General features: G+C 51.8%; 4 protein-coding genes across 4 annotated transcripts; 2 read left to right on the forward strand and 2 right to left on the reverse strand.

The window, feature by feature from the left end:
* Positions 1–669: 669 nt before the first annotated feature.
* On the forward strand, positions 670–2,675 carry KRP23_6917 (E3 ubiquitin-protein ligase NEDD4-like; the record flags this gene model as incomplete). The annotated part of the gene is made up of 3 exons (XM_067892165.1): positions 670–827; positions 896–934; positions 1,007–2,675. The coding sequence occupies 3 exons, from the start codon at positions 670–672 to the stop codon at positions 2,673–2,675; spliced, it is 1,866 nt and encodes a 621-aa protein (XP_067744071.1).
* Positions 2,676–2,994: 319 nt separating this feature from the next.
* On the reverse strand, positions 2,995–4,518 carry KRP23_6918 (Protein PDC2; the record flags this gene model as incomplete). Its single annotated transcript, XM_067892166.1, has 1 exon — positions 2,995–4,518. One exon carries the CDS (start codon positions 4,516–4,518, stop codon positions 2,995–2,997), a length of 1,524 nt encoding a protein of 507 aa, XP_067744072.1.
* Positions 4,519–4,661: 143 nt separating this feature from the next.
* KRP23_6919 (Protein PDC2) lies at positions 4,662–5,342 on the forward strand (the record flags this gene model as incomplete). The annotated part of the gene is made up of 1 exon (XM_067892167.1): positions 4,662–5,342. One exon carries the CDS (start codon positions 4,662–4,664, stop codon positions 5,340–5,342), a length of 681 nt encoding a protein of 226 aa, XP_067744073.1.
* Positions 5,343–5,614: 272 nt separating this feature from the next.
* On the reverse strand, positions 5,615–6,559 carry KRP23_6920 (Thymidine kinase; the record flags this gene model as incomplete). Its single annotated transcript, XM_067892168.1, has 6 exons — positions 5,615–5,674; positions 5,756–5,793; positions 5,874–5,961; positions 6,034–6,114; positions 6,182–6,305; positions 6,399–6,559. 6 exons carry the CDS (start codon positions 6,557–6,559, stop codon positions 5,615–5,617), a joined length of 552 nt encoding a protein of 183 aa, XP_067744074.1.
* Positions 6,560–19,248: the final 12,689 nt, after the last annotated feature.

The raw sequence follows: 19,248 nt of genomic DNA on the forward strand, positions 1-19,248 counted from the left end.
GCTGGACAGCTGCATGTAGCTACGCACACTTGACCTTGAAGTGTATCATTTGTTTTTTTATTTGCGATGTTAGCTCCATAATCATGAAGACTACCCCATAATAACGGAGTTTGCTTTGCTTATTGTGTACGCACGCAACATGTGTGCGCACCTACGATGTGGTCACAACGTGACCAGATAAGCGAGCAAAACTATGGTAGAATTCGCTGTCGTGTTGCATGAAAGGGTGATTGGCGTGCATGGCGTTCGTGAGTTCAGTCAACTTTCTCGGCCCCGTTGCAACTTGCTTCAGCATCGCGTTGGCATGCTCAAACAGGTATACCGCATCGTTCACCGCGCATCAAGCTTATTGAGGGACCAGCACAGCCTTCGGCTTGCGATCTTGGCGACAAGCACAGCTTGATAAACGGAATTTAGCTTGGTTTACAGTATGCAATCATTCCTGAACCCCGCCAAAACGTGCCCTTGGAATGCATTTTTTAATTGCAATTAGTGCACGATTTGTCAATTGATTGTATTAGTTATACCAGGTTCTTCCCACGCGACGTTTCAAAAATACGATATCGCAGGTCTTCTGCCAGCCGTTTCGGCGTCATCGTTTCTTCTTCAGGATTTGCGATTCGCGAGGCAGCAGTAGCGATTTCGCCTGCTGCGATTGACTCCCCTTCGATGACGACGCTCGCGAGCAGAGGCGCCTCCCTCCTGGCTGCCAGCGACCTGTCCGTATGCTGCGCCGTGCTGCTATTAGCCGCCGTCCTCATCACCAGGCGAGCTGTGCGCAAAACCAGCTCCAGCGACGACGTCCCGCACCCTTTACTTCTCTCCGCGTACGTGGCATCGTATTAACTGCTGCAGGACCTGTACTAATCACCTCCGCTCTCATATCTTTCAATAGTGAACAACTGGCTGACCACCGCATGCTTGCCGCCCAACGGTGCGACTCCTTGAAGTCGACTAGTCCATAGTAAGACGACTAACTAATTTACCCATATGTATCATGCAACAGGGAAGCGGAGCGCGGATTCACGGCCTGTATGACCTGCGGCTTCAAGAACTTCGCGCGCGTGGTGCACTGTGCACTGTGCGGACTGTCCAGTACTTCTCAGGAGCTTCCAGTCGCTGTCCGTCCCGTTGTCGACGGTCCGAGTGAAGAACAGGCAGCTCCGACGTCGCTGCCTCGTGCTCACAAGCGCCGGGAATGGACAAGACAGTTAGATGTTCATAACCGGTTAGTGTGGCAACGTAGACTTGCGGAAGGCGGAGATCACTCGCCGGGCTACGTGCTGCAGTTTGACTTGCCGCCGGAGACGGAGCCCGAGTCGGAGCGGGGGCCGTTCAAGCACAGAGAACGTAGTCTTAGTACAGGCTACGATCCGTGTGCGGGCGTGCAATTTGAGCTTCTGGAGCCGCGCGACGTCGACCCGACGCAGTTCCCGCTGCCACCGCCGCGCGCAGACACGACAGACACGATGGAGGATCTGAAGCAGATGGCGGTGGACCTCGCTGCGCAGGATTTCCCCACCAAGTACGCGCAGTTTATTGCTCGTGCTTCCGCGGTGCTGCAAGCGGGAGACCGAAGCACGCGCTCCTTCTTGTCAGTGCACCGCGACTACGTTTTAGAGCAGTCGGTTCAACACATCAACTGTATCCGCGAGGCTGACATTCGCTCGGTTCGTCTCCATGTGAATTTTGCTGGTGAAGGAGACGTAGCTAGCGACGAGAAGGACGTCGGTGGACTGCATCGCGAGTGGCTGACTCTTCTCAACGAGAAGCTGGTGGATCCTGATGTCGGACTCTTCTCCTGCACGCAACGCTGTGACCAAACGTACTTCATCAACCCGCAGTCGAAGCGAGTGCTTGGGTCGGACCATTTGCAGCACTTCCACGCCTCTGGGAGGTTGATTGGGCGAGCTCTGCTTGAAGGAGCCGTGCTCAACTTCCACCTGTGCGCACCGCTGCTCAAGATGCTGCTGGGAATGCCTGTGGCTTTCGGGGATCTCGAGTACCTGGACGCCGACATGTACCGAAGCCTGACGTGGCTGTTAGACAACGATGGTGCCGAGGCTTTGGAGCTGGATTTCACCGTGACGCAGCGTCATGGCAACCATTCACAGATCGTCGCGCTGATCCCTGCCGGTCGCAACATCCATGTGAACGACGACAACAAGTTTGAGTTTGCGGATCGTAAGTTCCGCTTCATGATGTTCGAGAGCGTGGCACCGCAGCTGGCTGCATTCCTCAAGGGTTTCTACGAAGTTGTGCCTCAGCGGCTGTTGCTGCCGTTCGACTACGAAGAGCTAGACTATTTGCTGTGTGGTTCGGACGAGATTGACGTGCTGGACTGGAAGCATCACACGCACTTGGCACTGGAGTCGTCTCGACGTGAGGTCGAGTGGTTCTGGGACGTCGTGAAGGACATGTCCAGCGTGTACCAGAAGCGTCTGTTGCAATTCGCCACGGGCTGCTCTCGAGTGCCGCTGGTAGGCTTCCAAGGCCTCACGAGCTACGACGGTCAGCTGTGCAAGTTTACGCTGACCGATGCGGGCGATGTGAAATACTTCCGAAGTCACGCGTGCTACAACATGCTGGAGCTGCCAATCTTTAAGTCGAAGGACGAGCTGCGTGCTGCATTGTACGCCGCACTGTACAACGAATCCACCGTTTGCGATGCCTAGGTAATTGTCAACACTATCAGTACCATAGATGTAGGATGTGCTGTTCTACACGCTTTGTGTATGAACCTGTAAGACTCCAAGTTTTTTTATTTTCCCTCCAACCATCTAACGAAATTGTTGTGACGTTCGACCGCAGGTTGCTTGATGGTTATGCTGACAACTTCCCTGCATTTCACTACTCCATTGCCAAAACACCCCTTATTTGCACTAACGTTTGCCACCCAATGCAACGGAGCTGAAATTTGTGGCAAGGTCTCACTACTCGCACATGTCCTTGGTCATCACTACACGTACTGGGACTAGTCCAAACATGTACACACTAAAGCGGGAAAATTCGATCGACTTCTTTGGGAGAGATCCCCGCATCAAGTAGCTTTTTCCGTGCCAGCGTCTTCTCCAACACCAGCTGAATATTTCTCGTCTCAATCTCTGACTGAAGCCGCGTGCATTCCAGCTCAAACAGACGCCGTTTCTGGGCTCTGGTCTCATCATTGACGCTGTCATCTGGGGAGGACTCGGTGCTTTGTCGCCTAGATTTCTTGGCCGGGTTAAGAGTAGCATCATTGCTGCTGCTAGCATTATCTACTTGTTTTTCGGTTGCTTCGCTGCAGTTTACTTGCGTTGAAGGCTCAACGGTTGTTGGTGGAGGTGGAGTCGGGGCCGGGGCTGTATTACGTTGAACCACACCTCCCGCGCTCTCATCACAGTTAACGTACGGGGACAGCACAGACACCAGCCTCTCGTAGTGTGGACACATCTGAAGCACATGGCTCTTGATACGTTCCTGCTCTAGCGTAAGTTCGTTCGCGCCCAGCGGGTAGTTCAATCTCGCCTGACGCAGCCACATATGCGACGCCTGGAAAGTCGCTACAAAAGCCGTAAGCTGTTTCCGGATCTCTACGCTGGTCATACCCCGCAGTCCATGCGAGCGCAGGAACAAGTTGATCTCCTCACACAATGGCTCCTTATCGGCATCATTCTTCAGCAGCCACCACCTCGAGTAGCTCCCAGGCACTGCAATCCAGTCCAGCAGCAGCTCAGCCGTCGCGCGGCCCTCATCCGACACCCCCGTCCCCATCGCCTCCCACAAGTCTCCACCATTGCTCGTCGTAACCCGTCTCCGCTTCACACCCTGTATCGTCGCGTCCCCCCCAACCGTCTTCGTCGTCTCAATCTGCGCCTCCTGTTCCTCCTCACTCTCGTCCACATCCACTGCATGATCCACCTCCTCTTCCTCCTCTTCTATCTCCTCGTGCCTCATTTCCTCCTCGTGCTTCTCCTTCTCCACCTGCTCTGTCCTCTTCACCGCAGCCTGCACAGCGTCCGCCGTGGCCGCCAGCATCTCGTGTCTGTGGTTCTCCTGCTCTGCAGCGTTTCCTCCTCTCAAGTTGATCTGATGCCTGTTCATGAAGCTGCTGACCCACCCCTTGGAGAACGTCACGTCCGCGGGCAGCTGCATCTCCCTGGCCACCTCCATCGCCCTGTTCTGGATGGACACGCGCGTGACCGCCGCGTCGCCCTGCAGCTGTTGATGCACCCACAGGATCATACGCTGGTCCAGCTCCGGGTGGCGTACGCGCCGCGCCGAGCGGAAATCTGGTGGCACCGCCGTGTTGAGCAGCTTGTCCTTGCCGCGCAGCAGGTTGGAGATGGTAGCCTGCGTGGGCTTGGTCTCCAGGCGGAAGTGCTCCTTGGCCCACATCGCCAACACCCGTTGCGTCCACGCGGGCTCCTCCTCCTTCTTCTGGATGATCGCCAGCTTCTCCCGGTACGTCAGGTTGCGCCGCCCGCGCCGCGGAGCGCCAGCGCTTGGAGCAACCCTTGTACTGGCAGGTGTAGCCATGACAATAGATTAATGGACTTGAATTAAGTATATGATAGTACGTGAATGATAGTAGCGAAACGGATTGGAGCATCTAACATTATGTGGTAAACACGAATAAGACGCCATCATTGTGTACCACGTTGGTGCTAATCATAAAAGCGATGGGTCGGCACCCGGCACTGACGCCGGAGCAGAGGCTGGCGGTCGTGCGTCAGAGCGAGAAGCAGCCCGAGTGGAAGCAGAAGCAGTTGGGCCAGTGGGCGGCGGATGTGTTCCAGCTGGACTTTGTGCCGTCGCAGCCCACGATCTCCATTGTCCTCCGCCAGGGCGGGCGGCCCGTGAAGGTGCGAGGCCCCAAGAAGGCGCGGGGGACAAGGCCCAAGGTCGTCAAGTGTCCACAAGTGGAGAAGCAGATGCTGCAGTGGCTGGACAAAAAGATCGAGAAGGATGAGGCCGTTTCCGTTACAGCGGTGCAGACCAAGGCACAGGAACTCGTGCACCAGCTCAAAGCCGCGGTGGACGGGTTCGTGGTCTCGGACACGTGGGTGGACAGCTTCATGAGGCGTCACGTCCTCAATTGCCCATTTGGGCTGTCAGATTCGGAGGCGACGGATGTAGAGGAGGACGCGGAGGTGGTCGGAATTGCCTCGAAGAAGACGGCCAAGAAGGAGGCGGACACGAAGGACAAGGCCGGCAAGACAAGTCGGCGGGTGGCTAAAGTGTTGGTTGCTAAAACGGACTCACGTACCCCTGTGACGGCAAATGTGGCACCACCGGCGGGCAAGAGGAAGCGTGATGGACAGGAGAGTGAGCCGGAGAAGCGCGCGAAGGCGCACAGATAAGTTATACGTCAGTGATTAGTATTTTTTTCTAGGGTTGAATTTGTCGCTGTTATCGTTGACTGGACAAATTGAGTTCTGCATTTGTGAAGGAATGACAGTAGGATAGCCGTGACGCTGCGGTAGACCTCTATTGCGGCTACGGAAAGAAGACGGATGACGGTGATAAACAGCGTGCATTGTTTTAATGCCGTCACTCTATGCGGCAGGAGATCTGACATCCGTGGCCCACCGATACATGTATATGCATCGCGTCTATAAAATACTCGTGGACCTTAATCCAAGTTGAAGCACTGGCGGCAGCGGGGCTCGTACATTTCGATGCCACCAATGAGCTGCTCATGCAGACAAGTCAATAAACAATCACAAGGTGGTGAGATCGCTGAACTGCATAGGAGGAATGCAGAAGTGCTTACCTCGAGCGTCTTGTCGGCCACAAGGCGTCGTGTAAATGCTGTTCATCATTGATACAATGTTGCGGCATGAGTTAGTAGCTGGTCAACATCTCCGGCAACTTCAGTCCAAGCAACGCACCTGCATCTTGGCCACACGACGAGCAGATAGCGTTGAGCTTGATGACCTGCTCTGCCGTAGGAATTAGCTCGATCACGCTGTCAAACGCCTGCATCAATCAATACCAATTGTGTCAGCACGCCGCATTCATCAACTGCATAAATCAAATATTTCTCTCCACCTTGCGCTCGAACGTCGCATCCAGCGCCGCCACGACCACCACCTTGCCCATGTTCGCCGCATCCTGGCAGAACTTGACCAGCTAAGCGACAGTGTACATGTGCGTCAGCAAACCGACCCTTCCCACTGCATGTACAAACACTACGTACGTCGGGATAGAACTGTCCTTCGTCGATGCCAATCACGTCGTACTCGTCCAGGAATGGTCGCACCTCGGCCAACGTCTGCACCGGCATCGCCTCCACGAACACCTTGTCGTGCGTCGACAGCATCCTACGAAATGCACACAAACGAAACAATATGCAAATCAGCTTGTCTAGCATACCAATTGACGACATAAACTATTTTCATGGCCGCGTCACGTACTCCTCGGAGTGGCGCGTGTCGAAGAGGTACTTAACCACGAGGCACTCGAGCTTGGCGTGCTGGTAGCGGTGGATGCGGCGGATGAGCTCCGTGCTCTTGCCGCTGAACATGGGCCCGATGATGAGCTGCATGTTGCCCTCGATCCTCATCTTCATCTTCATCTCTCCTGGCGGATGGCGGCAAAGCGCGTGTGAAGCGCGCCAATGCACGTCAATGAGTGCCCAATCGCGAAGGCAATCACAGTTTATGGTAATATTGGCAAAATATTGGGGTCCGATTTGTAACGTCCGATTTACAGATTTTAACATTACTGTACCATTTTGGGAAACCGTCACTGTAAAGGCCTCCTTTTCCAAAAGTCGAGACAACAAAAACAGATAAGAGACTCACGAAAATAGTCGCCGTTTTAGATTGCAGGAATACATCGTAAGTGGCAGTAGTACATCGTCTTGGTTGCCAAGATATGAAAAGTTTAACACATGAATTTAGGTATCACAAACTGATTGGCTTCGGCACAAAGCCTCGAGCGCCGAATACCGGGTATCAAAGGACAGAACCGTACAAACACCCAATAAAATGATCTGGCACACAGATCATGTGATATCACTTAAATCCTGCAGTGCACACACTAAGTATGGGTTTAGCCACACTAAATTAATCTGGCTCGTAAGATCATACAAAGACTGGCGTTCATGACACGCTCGTGAGAGATCCACGCAAGCCCAAGCTCACTCCCAGACTGAAGGATTAGGGTCGGGAGATGGCGATACAAGGTTTGAAGCCGTCCCGCATTCGCATAGGGATGTGCAGTCGTTTCGGGTTGTCGGAATCCGAATTGCCAAGTTTGCGGCAAGTACAATGGTTCTCGAACGCCTTCATCAAGAAAACGCTGCATCAAAACGATGACTTTGACAACATCGTGAACCAGGTGCATGAGCTAGCGTATGTGTTTTCCATTGCTGATACGCAGCCGTTTTCGTTCGGATACCAATTAAACGTTCACGGAAAACCCGATCTCGGAAATGGTTCTGACGAACATCCGGTTTTGGTGGGACTAACGACCAAACAGCTGCTTCAGAATGCCAGAGGGTGACTGGACCGTTGACGTGAGATTGCGGACATGCGAATGTAAGTACAACTTCAAATTCGCGCTATGCATTCATGTGCTGTTTGGACTTTAGGTCAGGAACTACATCGGGCTAGATGGCAAGCGCACCCTTGTCAGCCGCTCCGTGGCGAAGAAGCGCTGCCAATCGAGAACGACCACTGTACGAGTTCCAGCAGACAGGCCACTTGTTAATGTACATGCACTGAGTGGAAATAATTAGTACAACCGTAGTAACATGTACTGCATTGCAGTTTGTTCATTTTTATTGTAATTGAGGCTGCTATATCATAAATAGATACATGAAACCAACATTATTCGATCTTCCCTCCATTTCAGAGCTCACGTTTGATCAACGAATGAAGATGGCAGCCCACGAGGACCCAGTAGCTACTAACGAGCCCCCCCCCCCCACCCCACCCCACCCGGCGCGTATATCGTTTTTTTAATGGTGCAAGCAGCATCTAAAGAAGGTGGATGGGGTCGCCTAGATGAGGCGGCAGCCCGTTACCTGAGGATATGGGTGCTTATTCCACGCAATTCCACCTCAACAGCCAGTGACGCTATCAAGGGACTACTCGACGCGGTACCTAATGCACGCATCACCAAGGCTCGTCTCATTGAGGTAGTTACCAAAGGTGATGATGCTGGCGAGGAGGTATGGGTCCTACCAACAGGTGTTGACCAACGGGGTAGGTCAAGATACCAGATGCGAACCATTCTCGATGACCAGCGAGTAAATGGGCGCGTGCTGTTCCTGATGTCATGGGAGTCAACGCGGGAGTGCCATCAGGTGAGATCAAGACGTACAGGCACCCCAAACGGCGCAAAGTGGAGCGCGCCTATATTGAAGCTGAAGCTGCCGAGAACTAACAACAAACATTTGTGCGATGGTAGTAATTACATATTTTCTTAAGCTTACTTAATACAACACACTACAGAAATGCAGTGGGTTTGTAGCGATTGCCACGCAGCCACCAGCTAAGGTGGTACAGGGCGAGCCCTTCAACACGCCTTGCACAAGCCACGCAACAACCGCTTTGCCCACACACTTCAACAGGCACCGCCGAGTCGGCACTGTGTCCGCCGTGGCACGCCGCGCTGGTCGCTGTTCGTCGTCGAAGGCGCCGATTGGGAAGTGAGGAACCTGTTGACTGGCCGAGCCGTGGGATGGATGGTCCGTGTTCTCCCACCTGGACCGGCCAAGTCCACGGATTTTATCTGTGTGGAGTGTGGATAGCTATGTGTTTTTACTATTTTTTCGTATCAAAGGGTGACTATTGTCCATGTTATGTTTCCTTACATACGTTTTAAAATCATCATGAATTAGCTATATCTGGATATGAAACGAATGGCGGGACCCCGGTGCTCTCACCACAAACCGGTATTCATGAAGTTATGTATATTACTACTAGTTGGAGTGCAATGAGGTAGCCTAGTAACGTACTATCTATCCGCTGTGTTTGTGCTGAAGAACTGCAGTATTGATGGTTGGCTGTTGCGCGGTCGTGAGTTGTTTTTGCGTGGTCGGCCTGGTCTTCGCTTGGGTTCCTTTTGCTGTTGGCCCCCCTCATCAGTTGAATCAGGTGTCTCCGCGATGGAATCAGCTTGAACTGAAGCATCGAGAATGGCTTCCGGTACGCTCGGGTAGTAGTGTAGATATTGTGGTGGAATTGTGAAGTATTTGGCCGACAGCGATTTCAACTTCTTTTCCGCTAGCTCTTTGATCGGATGGCGTGGAAGCTGAACAGACGCAATTGACGCCTGGAGTATGTCTGTGACAGCAGGACCAAACAGTTCCGCCAAGACGGCCCTCCGAATACTGTCAATGTTGTCAGATCTTAGCATTGCGAACGAGATTGACTCCGACTCCGGCGTACCAACGGTTTTGCGAGCGGTACAAGTGCCTTGATCAATCTCGAACAGATAGTTAGCAGTATACCCTGCAGGAGGCGGGAGGAAGTACTTGCTGAGCAAAGCGTTCCAGTCCACGAAAAACGGCCTCTTGGAGTCGTTGTGGTCAAAGAACACACCGTTCACGCCCTTTACTTTGTTTACTTCCTTCAAAAGATCCATCGGTGTGTAGAGGTTCAGACCTTGAGTTGCCTTACGGCACCAGGCAATAACGCGGTCCGCAACGTTATGAGAATGACCAGGAAGCAAAAAACACAGAACAACTTTCTGTAGGGGAACACTATCGAGAGCATTGCGAAAAACATCAGAACGGCTTTGGACTTATTTTGCCCAACACAGTTGTCCAGCAAACTGAAGCTGACTTCGGCAGCAGGCAGACAATTACTTGCTGCTTCTTGCACCTTTTTGAGATGGTAAAGCAGCCTTAAGCTGCAGAGGGCATCTGCATCTTTACCCTGAGCTCTCTCATCGTAGAAAAAGACATGGTTGACGCTGTTGCTGATGTCTGCCACGACAAAGTTCTGCAAAATGAGGTTGCTGTTATAATAGTCGATCGACGGGCGAGAGTGGCCAAAGTAAGGCATCGATATACCACCACCATAGTCCTCCGCTTGAATTTGCACCCGACAGTGCTGATTCGAGGGACGTTCGCCTGACTAGCATCGAAGGCGTCATCCACATTTTCCATACAGTCCACGTTGCCATCGTTGTCATCGGCTGTATCCGGAATGATTTCACAAGGCAGGTACTGCTCTGGTGCATGGAGGGCCGTGTAGTTTCTGATGAACGACGAAACAAATCGTCTTTGGGAGATAGCTTCAGCAAGATGAATTTGCTTTTGGAGAAGAAGACATTTCCGTTCATCAGGAGTGATATCCTCTTGTCGAAGCTGAATATCTAAACGAGTGCAGCAGTCACAATCGTCTTCTGTCGTTCTCGTTAGACGGACACCGGGATATAATTTGCGGACGTATTGAATGAAACGAGAGTAGCTCATTGTGCGAGCGCTGGGATCATCGCGCTTGACATCATCTTCATATCGCGCATGGACCACAGTCCAAGTTAGTCCTGCTTCGTTGAAGAATTGACGAGGTCGTCTATGGGGGCAAGGAAAGCCGTCTTCCAGTATCCATGTCGAGCAGTGTGTCTTAAACGCAGCCAGGTCTAAATCACTAAAGGCATGCCACGGAGCAGCAGGAGTACGTCGGGTGTGCAGTGTATCAACCCCTTCCTTCAAAACTGTCCTTAATCTTGCGATTCGACTTCCTCCTACGTGAAGCATGGCGCGAATAACTCGTTCAGACAACCCTTGCTGAAGAAGCTGCAAGATAGCGCCCTCTGACTGCTCCCATTCACGTCCTCCAACTCCTGTTTCCCAGGAAGCCCACTCACGCCTGATTGCGGCGATCTTCTCCTCGCTGAGGAGCTCAACAGCGCGGGCATATGCCGTCTCCTTGCGATCAGCTCGTTTGCGTCTCTTGCGTGGGGGTATAGTCGATCGGGAGCCCCCTGTGGCTCGAGATGACATGCTTGGCGCTGCTTCGAAGGACGCTAAGTGGTTAAGGGGGCATGCCACCTCGACAAAAATAAATAACTCCTCAAGCGAAAGGTATTTTATGCGGGACCCCGGGGTCCCGCCATCCGTTTCATATGTACGGCGTCACAGTAACCATTGATTGTCAACAGATAAGACGGATAGTTGCACGGCGAATTTCGCGATACCACTGGCTGAAACAGCCTTCCCCACGAAAAAGCGAGCAGCCCTCACACAGAAACGAAAGGTATCGCTGGTATGGTCCCTATCAAGCCTCTAGTGACACCCGCCCTCTTGACAGCTACCTCAACGCTCCGAGAGTTAGCAAGGACACCACCGATCCCTCCAGTTGATTGGTCGACTATCTCAGCGCTAATAACGTTCGACGTGCTTTCACGACCTCGAGAACCCAGCATGCGTACCGCAGCTATCGAAACGATATCAATGCATGGGTCTGCACGATCAAGACCACTCGTGCACCGTATTTTGATCCTAGCGGTGATATTGATATGAAAGTATTTACTCCAAATATTTCGAGGTATTTCTGCTATCTAAAATGAATTCACATGGGGAGAAAAACCTCAAAGTGACAATTCTCTCAACGGTTATCGAAGCGCTGTCAAAGCTGTCTACTGACAAAAGAAGCTGGCACTCCCGGTAGCATGCATGGACGACATGAAAACCGTCTTGGTTGGGCTCAAGCGCATCGATGCGGACTGCAACCAAAAAGGCCCAGGAAAGGAAATAATGGCGGAGAAAGTGGCACTACCGTATTCAGTATATGAGAGAGATGCTGTTGCTTAATGACGGCGGATTATCTTACCTGTTTTTGATGATGCAATGGAATCTCATGTGTCACTCTCAGGCTGTTGAAACAATGTATACTGGGCATATCTGCAACGAAGACGACAGCATTGTTTCGTTTTTCACAAGAGATAAGCTAATCAAGACGTCAAATGTCTCAAGACCCCAGACATGTTTATGTAATGGGTCTGCTTAGACCCAATACTATAGCTTACACGTGTGCGCACGTGTATGAGGAAGCGTAGGAGTGTTTAACTTAGGTTCAGTATACTTGTATCCGCAAGTATACTTAAACTAAGACGAAGGGACCGAACGATAGCTTTGGTGCCAAATGAGATTGTTAACTGGGTCTCCTCCTAAAACGGATATTTCTAATGAGGGGTTCTACCATTGGATGGCTGGCAGAACCCTTATTTATTGAATGACTCTCATTGGTAGAAAGATGTTGCTTTCTACCAGTCATATGATTTTGATATGAATGTGGACCACCCTGTGGAGTGGTCAACCTGAATGTATCCCTTAGTGCATGTTGGACTAAGGTAGGAGGTGAACCGACTGTGTAGCCCCGCTACAACGTGACCCTAGTGTAGGCCCTTGCCCCTGGAGGAATTGCAACAGGGCTGACCGCCCCATCACATCAAATGATGGTTTCCTGTGAACTCCAGCATTCGCAGAAACTCGTACCAACCCCACTTTTCGATGCACCAACTAACGAACTCCCGACGAGCACGACCGGCGGCCATCTTCTTCTTTCGATGTGCGGCTAACATCGCGTTGGTAGCTGGAACGCTTAGTTCAAAAAGCGGGTCGATGCAAATTCCAGAACCTCCAGTGCGCGAGATGTACACCCTCGTAATCTGCAGGGTCACACCACAAGTACACGCCCTCCCACGGGTACGCCTTATCGTACGGAAAAACTTCTTGGGTGTTCGTCTCCTCATTCATCTGATGAAGATTGCTCAAGACGACGACCGGGGTTTTCGCCGACGACTTGAGCTCGGGAATGGGTGCGGTGTTGACTACGATACCGTCGGTCTGGACAATCTGACCGAAGACGCCGTCTGCCTCCGTCAACCCTTTAGCATCAATATGTTCGTTGTACACGCAGCCGCCTTCGCCTTCTTGGGGAGCCCTGTCTCTCCTTCAGAGGCGCAGCTGGACGACATGCTATTGCGCTTTGCGGGTGGGACGCTGCCGTGGATTCGACGCAGGATCGCTGACGCTCGGGCCGGGGGAGAATCATCGCGGGCCTGCAGAACGCCTGTTCGGGTCAGGCCTGAACATTAATATTGGGCGCGGCGATGTAATCAAGCACCTCCAGGTTGTTCGACACCTCGTTGGCGACCAGCGCCGCCTTCATCTTGGCCCAAAACTCGGCTTTCACCTGCTGTGCCCTCTCCGCGGAGAACGTTTGAAACTAGGCCTACTGAATGCACGCTTTCTGCTCCACAAACGCCTTGCATCGCTCGATCAACTCTGCCTCCTCCTTGGGGGTGCCTATGGTGCTCATTTGCGCATGTAGGAAGGAGGTGGACTGCCGGGCGGCGGATTGGCGAATGAGAGTTTTGCTCTGTTGTCGACTCTGTGGATTTTTGATTGATGGGGCCCGACCTAAGTATGGTCCAACTGCCATCATAAAATGGCAACTTCAGTGGTGACTCAAGATTGTAGGGGCTCGCGTGGTTAACAGACTGACGATAGGACGTTACTGACGGTGAGGGGTGGGTGAGCGACGGAACGCCCCCAGAGCCCCTTGAACCGTGAGCCACATGCAGTAGCTGGATTGGACGTAACCACACACCGACGGGACGTGGTTACGAGATAGAACGCTTCTCTCGATTATTAGCGAGGAGGAGAACAGTGATGGATGACTAGCCTGAAGCTCGAGAGGTGCGAGAAGACAAAAGGCGGGTTGCTCTTAGCTAATCGTTTCCCGTGGCGATGGAGTTGTTCAGGGCGAGGAGGATTCTTAGGTCGATGGCCCACTCTGATCGATCATGGAAGCTCACTTTCGAAAAGACTTGAGGTGGCGCGGGTGAACGCCCCCGAGTCTTCTGAGCTGACCAAGTACGTCTCCGCTGAGTTTCTCCCTGCCAACTGCGCGGGACTGTGCTGCGTGGTCGGCTGGGCCCTGACGACTCCTCTTCCAAGTGTTGGCTGTGCGTTCATGCAACCCGGTTGGAGCGTGCTACTGCTACGCTGCGGTATGTGCTCGACGACGAAGGTATCTACGTTCTGGACGGGTCGGCCTACCTATATACCCTGAGAGGCGCCCTATTCGCTGTTCCTCTGCAAGTGTTGGGCAACGAGGAGATGAAGTACGGTCGTTATGGGCGTTTGATCTGCTCCTGGTGGACGGCTGGCTACTTGACGTTGTACGAATATCGGCCCGATCTACTCTTGCTCAGCATTAGATCTGCCGCTAAATAGTGCAGAGCAACTATGGAAGCCGTTTCAGCTTCATGGAAGCGATTCTGTGAGGCGATACGAGTCGTCGGATGGATGGTCATTTTCTTGCTGTCTCTACTCGTTTTCTTGCCTATCGCTGCTTACGAATTGCTGGAGTTCGTATTGTTGGGAGGTGTAAACATCACCCTCGTGGTCGCGTCGTGGAACGGCGTCGTGGGACGCTGCTAATATTAACTTCAGTAGGACGCCGTGGGGCTTGCATGCCAGTGCTGGTGTGTTCGTGGCGGGGCTGGCTTCTTACGTGCGTCACCTGGGACAAGCCAGACACAGACTGACGGTAATATCATCAACAAGTGTGCTGACGGATGCCCTGGCTGGTGTGAAGAGTAGTGCGGCTTCTCGTATCGAACATGAACGCGCTAGGCGACTGCGTCTACAAGACGATTTCGAGGTACCACTCGACTTCCAAAATGCCATTCTCGAGAACGTCGTTGAAGTTGAGCCTGAAGTGCGGGCCCCTGCTGCCATCACCGCTGATCTCCGTGCAGCAAGGTCGCGTATTGAAGGCCTTCATGACGAGCTGGAGCTACACCTTGGACGTTCACCGGAGACGGCAAACTCGGAGTCGGGGAGGATGTCCCGTACCCTGGAATTCGGAATGCCTGCCAGGCCCTCAAGTACTTGGGCGAGTGAAAGATCCACGGGCCAAAAGTGAACCCGTTGTACGGTCGAGCTTATACCGCCCCTAAGTGCCGTTCTTGCGCGTGAAAGCGTACAGCGTTGTGTGAACGATGTGTTGCTCGGCGGTCCTGACCTCGGAGGAAAGAGGCCGTGCTAGTCTAGCCCGACGCAATGCTGCACATTGGGCTGGGCGAGATCATGGTCGGCAAGCGTGGATACATGGCCGCGCCGTGCATTGGACTTTGGATGGTGCGTGCTCTTTTTAAGACGGGAGACACGCTTATGTGGACCTATTGCTGTGGATATTATACTACTTACTCATTTGTTAGGATGGGGTCTCAGACCTACGCGGCGAGGTCCTCGCCGTCGGTGCCTTGACTACTCGCAAGTCAGTCGTGGATTTCCCGAGTTAACTCCAAGACAAGACAACAATAACAAGCAAACTTTATTGTCCTTCTTTCTCCTCACCCTTCGCTTCGTATGAGCTTTCTACTCTTAAGCACAACATTCCCACCAAACTTGATCAGCCGACCTGGGAAGTACACAACAGCCCCAGCTTGTGAATGTTCAATCTTGTTGCGAAATCGAAGGCAGCCAACGAAGATATGTTTGAGTTCTAGTCAGACTTCCACTATAAATACGTTCCTGTCGTCACCCGTCGTGTTGAAGACGTAAGCAAACGGCTTGTTTGTTGCAGTCATGTTTGAACTGCAGCGATCAAATAGCCATAGCGGAATCAACGGTTCATCTGCGTTAGCATGCTGTGCGCCACCTGGACGGAGCGAATGTGACGAGAGCCCCTCCAATACGCCAGCCTTAGCTTAGCGTGAACTTGCAACCTTAAGCACCCGGCTGATATATCCTTGTATTTTCAATGATGTAGGCGTGTGGCGTTGAGACTTCGTCTATGTCGTCGTAATGTTTGGTCATTTTCGTTTCCACAGTCGGGTAGTGCCCCCGCTAACGACGTCGAGTCCCTTATTGGTGTGGAGTCGCTTTTGTCGATATCGGTAAATTGTGCAAGGTCGAGAATCGATGCCATCGGAAACGCTTGCATCGTAATCGCCATCTCAATTGCGCGCATCGGACACGTAACCAAGGAACTATTGTCAGGGAAGATAGAGAGGCCTTGTTCCTCAGATGTTTTGGCGCGGATCAGGCGGAGAAACAAAATATTTCCTGATGATACTGACAGATTGCTCTTCTGGATGAATGAATGATCAGATGCGCCCCCAAAAGCGTACCACATGATGCAAAAGAGAGCAGTGTCTTGGTATACTTCGGCAGTGTAAGCGTTAAAATACAGGCCATCGATCAAAGATAGTATGTCATTCTTGGTGTACGCTGGTAACCGTGTCACCGAGCTGTCGCTTCAGACAATAGCGCTCCATGATGCGTCCCATCTTGAGTAGAACCTCATCAATAAGACGGCGGTACTACGGAAAGTATTTATATTGCGTGGACCATCAAGAAGCTCAAACAGGGGGATGAATCGTCTATACTCCTTACAGGATGACATTATTTTCTATCAAGCTAAGGAAGACCAGACTTCAAGCTTGTATATCCCTAATGTCGAAGACATGAAGAATCTAGTCATTTGCAAGAATCCCGATGCAGTAGCGGCTGCACGCTCAGGATTTTATAAGATCTATTTTGCAGTACACGAGAAATGCCACTGGCCGAAGATAATGAAGTACATTCAGCTCTATGTCAACACATGTGAAATGTGTCAGCGCAATATGGCGAGGCAAACCAAACCGCAAGTACTACTTCAGCCACTAGGCATATCTTCGGGTAGGTGGACAGACATCTCAATGGATTTTATAGTGTCACTGCCTGTCACCGCCGAAGGTTACGATACCATTATGGCGATCGTTGACCGGATGACAAAGCGAGCGAAGTTCGCTGCGACGAAGACAACGGGCAACACCACAGATATCGTCAACGTGTTCATGAAGAATTACTTCAAGGATCATGGTTTACCCAAAACCATTGTATCCGATCGAGACACCAAATTTAAGTCCAAACTTTGGCAGAGTATTGTGAGTGCTCTTGGTACACAGGACAACTTGTCATCGGCTTTCCGACCCGAAATAGATGAACAAACAGAACGGGCAAATCCATTTATCGGAGATTATCTTCGAGGTGTCGTCAACCCAGCTTAAAATGATTGGGATCTATAAATTCATTTGGCAGAAATTGCTTATAACCGACGTGTACACTCCACAATTCAAATGCCGCCGTTCAAAGCGGATCTAGGATATGTTCCCTACATGCCAGACGGTGTGGCATCAGACCCGGAGTTTATGAAATTGGAGAAAACAGCGCAAGAGTTTCTACTTCAGCAAGAGACTCTTCTCAAGGTTGCACAGGACCGTATGAGCGAGGCGCAGGAGCGTATGAAGTATTACTACAACAAGAATAGTCTTGTCCAGAATTTCGATGTCAACGACATGGTGCTTTTTGACGGAAAGAATTTGGATATCCGTCACAAGGGGTATGCCCAGTCGAAGATAAATACATTGGACCTTTTCCAGTGATAAAGAAGATCTCAAAAGATTCTTATGAGTTGGGATTATCGAAGGGATTAAAGTTGCATCCTTTGTTCCACACATCATTACTGAAACCGTATCGCAAGGACCCAAAGCGAAGGCAGCAAGCGAGCAAGGTCGTGTTGGCCGATGGAACTGAAGGACATCTTGTTGAAGCAGTGATTAATCACCAAATGTACAAGGGCGTGAGTGCTGCACCCACCTCATGCACATGGGACAGGACCCCATTCTCCCCTACCCCTTGATATCCGTATCCGTCCTGCTGGTATACGTCGTATATCGGTATACTTTCTTCTCCCCCACTCATTTTTGTAGGGGGGGGGGGGGGGGGGGGGGGGGGGGGAGGGCCAGCAACCTGGAAGCTTTGATGAATGACCTGCGCGTCAAAGAAGTGGTACGACCGCGGCGTCAGGGCGAGGTGAGTGATAGGGAAGTGGTGGTGGACAGCGACGAAAATTGGCTTGACTCGTCAGCGGAGTCGTCGGGTACCGGCAGTGGAACGTCCAAGCAGCGTCGTTCGGATGATTCTGACTGCCCGCAGACAACGCAGAGCCGCGAACAATCAGTGGGGATGGCTCCGCCGCCCGAGAAGACCGAGTTTGATTCCTGGACCTGGCTGCGAGGAAACCCTTAGCGCTCAAGTCATGCAGATGATCCTACACAAATTATTTGGTGCAGATCATAGTGTTTGAGTGCTCGACCCGTCTAACCTGGGGATTTCGAACGGAGCTGTGACAACAGACAGCGGGCATTTTAAACGGGCGTTAGCTGGAATCACAAATAAGATGAAAGTGCTGTTACCAATCAACTGCAACAACAACCACTGGTGCACTGTACTGATGAATATGGTGAGCAGTAGAGTGTACGTCTACGACTCAATGTCGTCCTCCTACGCTGTCAGTATCCGTGCCGTGGCACAGCAGATGGTCGCGTTGCTACCAGACGATGTCAGACCCAGTGCTCGCTTGCCGATCCATGAGCCTGGTCTTGGCGCCCAGAGTGACAGCTACAACTGCGGTGTGTATGTCGTGCTGTCCTTCGAGATGTTCTGTGGGTCAGAGCCGATCGGCCACCTCGACAAGAAGACTCTACAATGCATGCGCTACCGCTACTTGCGCTTGTGTATGAATAAAGAAGGAAGTAGGAGTAGCTAAGTGGCTGTTAGCACGTAGGGAGTAGCAGCAGCTAGATCACTGAAATTGTTGCATTGAACGGCGTGTTTAGGCTCGATAATGATCTTAGAAATTGAAAGAGAAGATCTGCCCAGCAGAACACTTCTCACACTTCCGACTCTGGCTCTACCAAAACTAACCAATGTCATGACGCTCCGGCTCTTTTAAATCTTCCGGGTATACGCGTAAAGTGTATAACTTTTACGCCGGCTCTCCCGAGTTGGGCGCTGTAGTGGGCACAGGATGGGTGCCAAATGGTCACAAGTGGGTTTGACTGGGTGCTAGCTTGATGTCGTAACTCCATCCTGCCCCGTCCCATGTGCATGAGGTGGGTGCAGCAACGAGTGCCAATGTACAAGGGAAAACGTAGTACACGATTTGGTGGCTAGGTGAATTCAGAGCTGACTCAACCTTGGAGCCCACTGAGATTCAAAAGCAGGTTCCCGGACTCATCGACCTCTATTGAAAACACAAGAAGGGGCCGAAGACATTTTCAAAATAGGCGTCTTTTTGAAGGGAGGTCAGGTGACGCAGTCGCAGTCGGCGGCAGGCACTGCAACCAATCTGGTTGAACAATAAATTTTCTTTTGCATGTCTACCAATATGTGTATGGCGCAAGACATCCAACGATACGATCAAGCATCTGAAATGTCCCATATTCATTCATTTGATTGGTCTA

Source organism: Phytophthora ramorum (assembly GCF_020800215.1).
Source record: "Phytophthora ramorum isolate Pr-102 chromosome Unknown Phyram_PR-102_s0006, whole genome shotgun sequence".
Lineage (NCBI taxonomy): Eukaryota > Oomycota > Peronosporomycetes > Peronosporales > Peronosporaceae > Phytophthora > Phytophthora ramorum.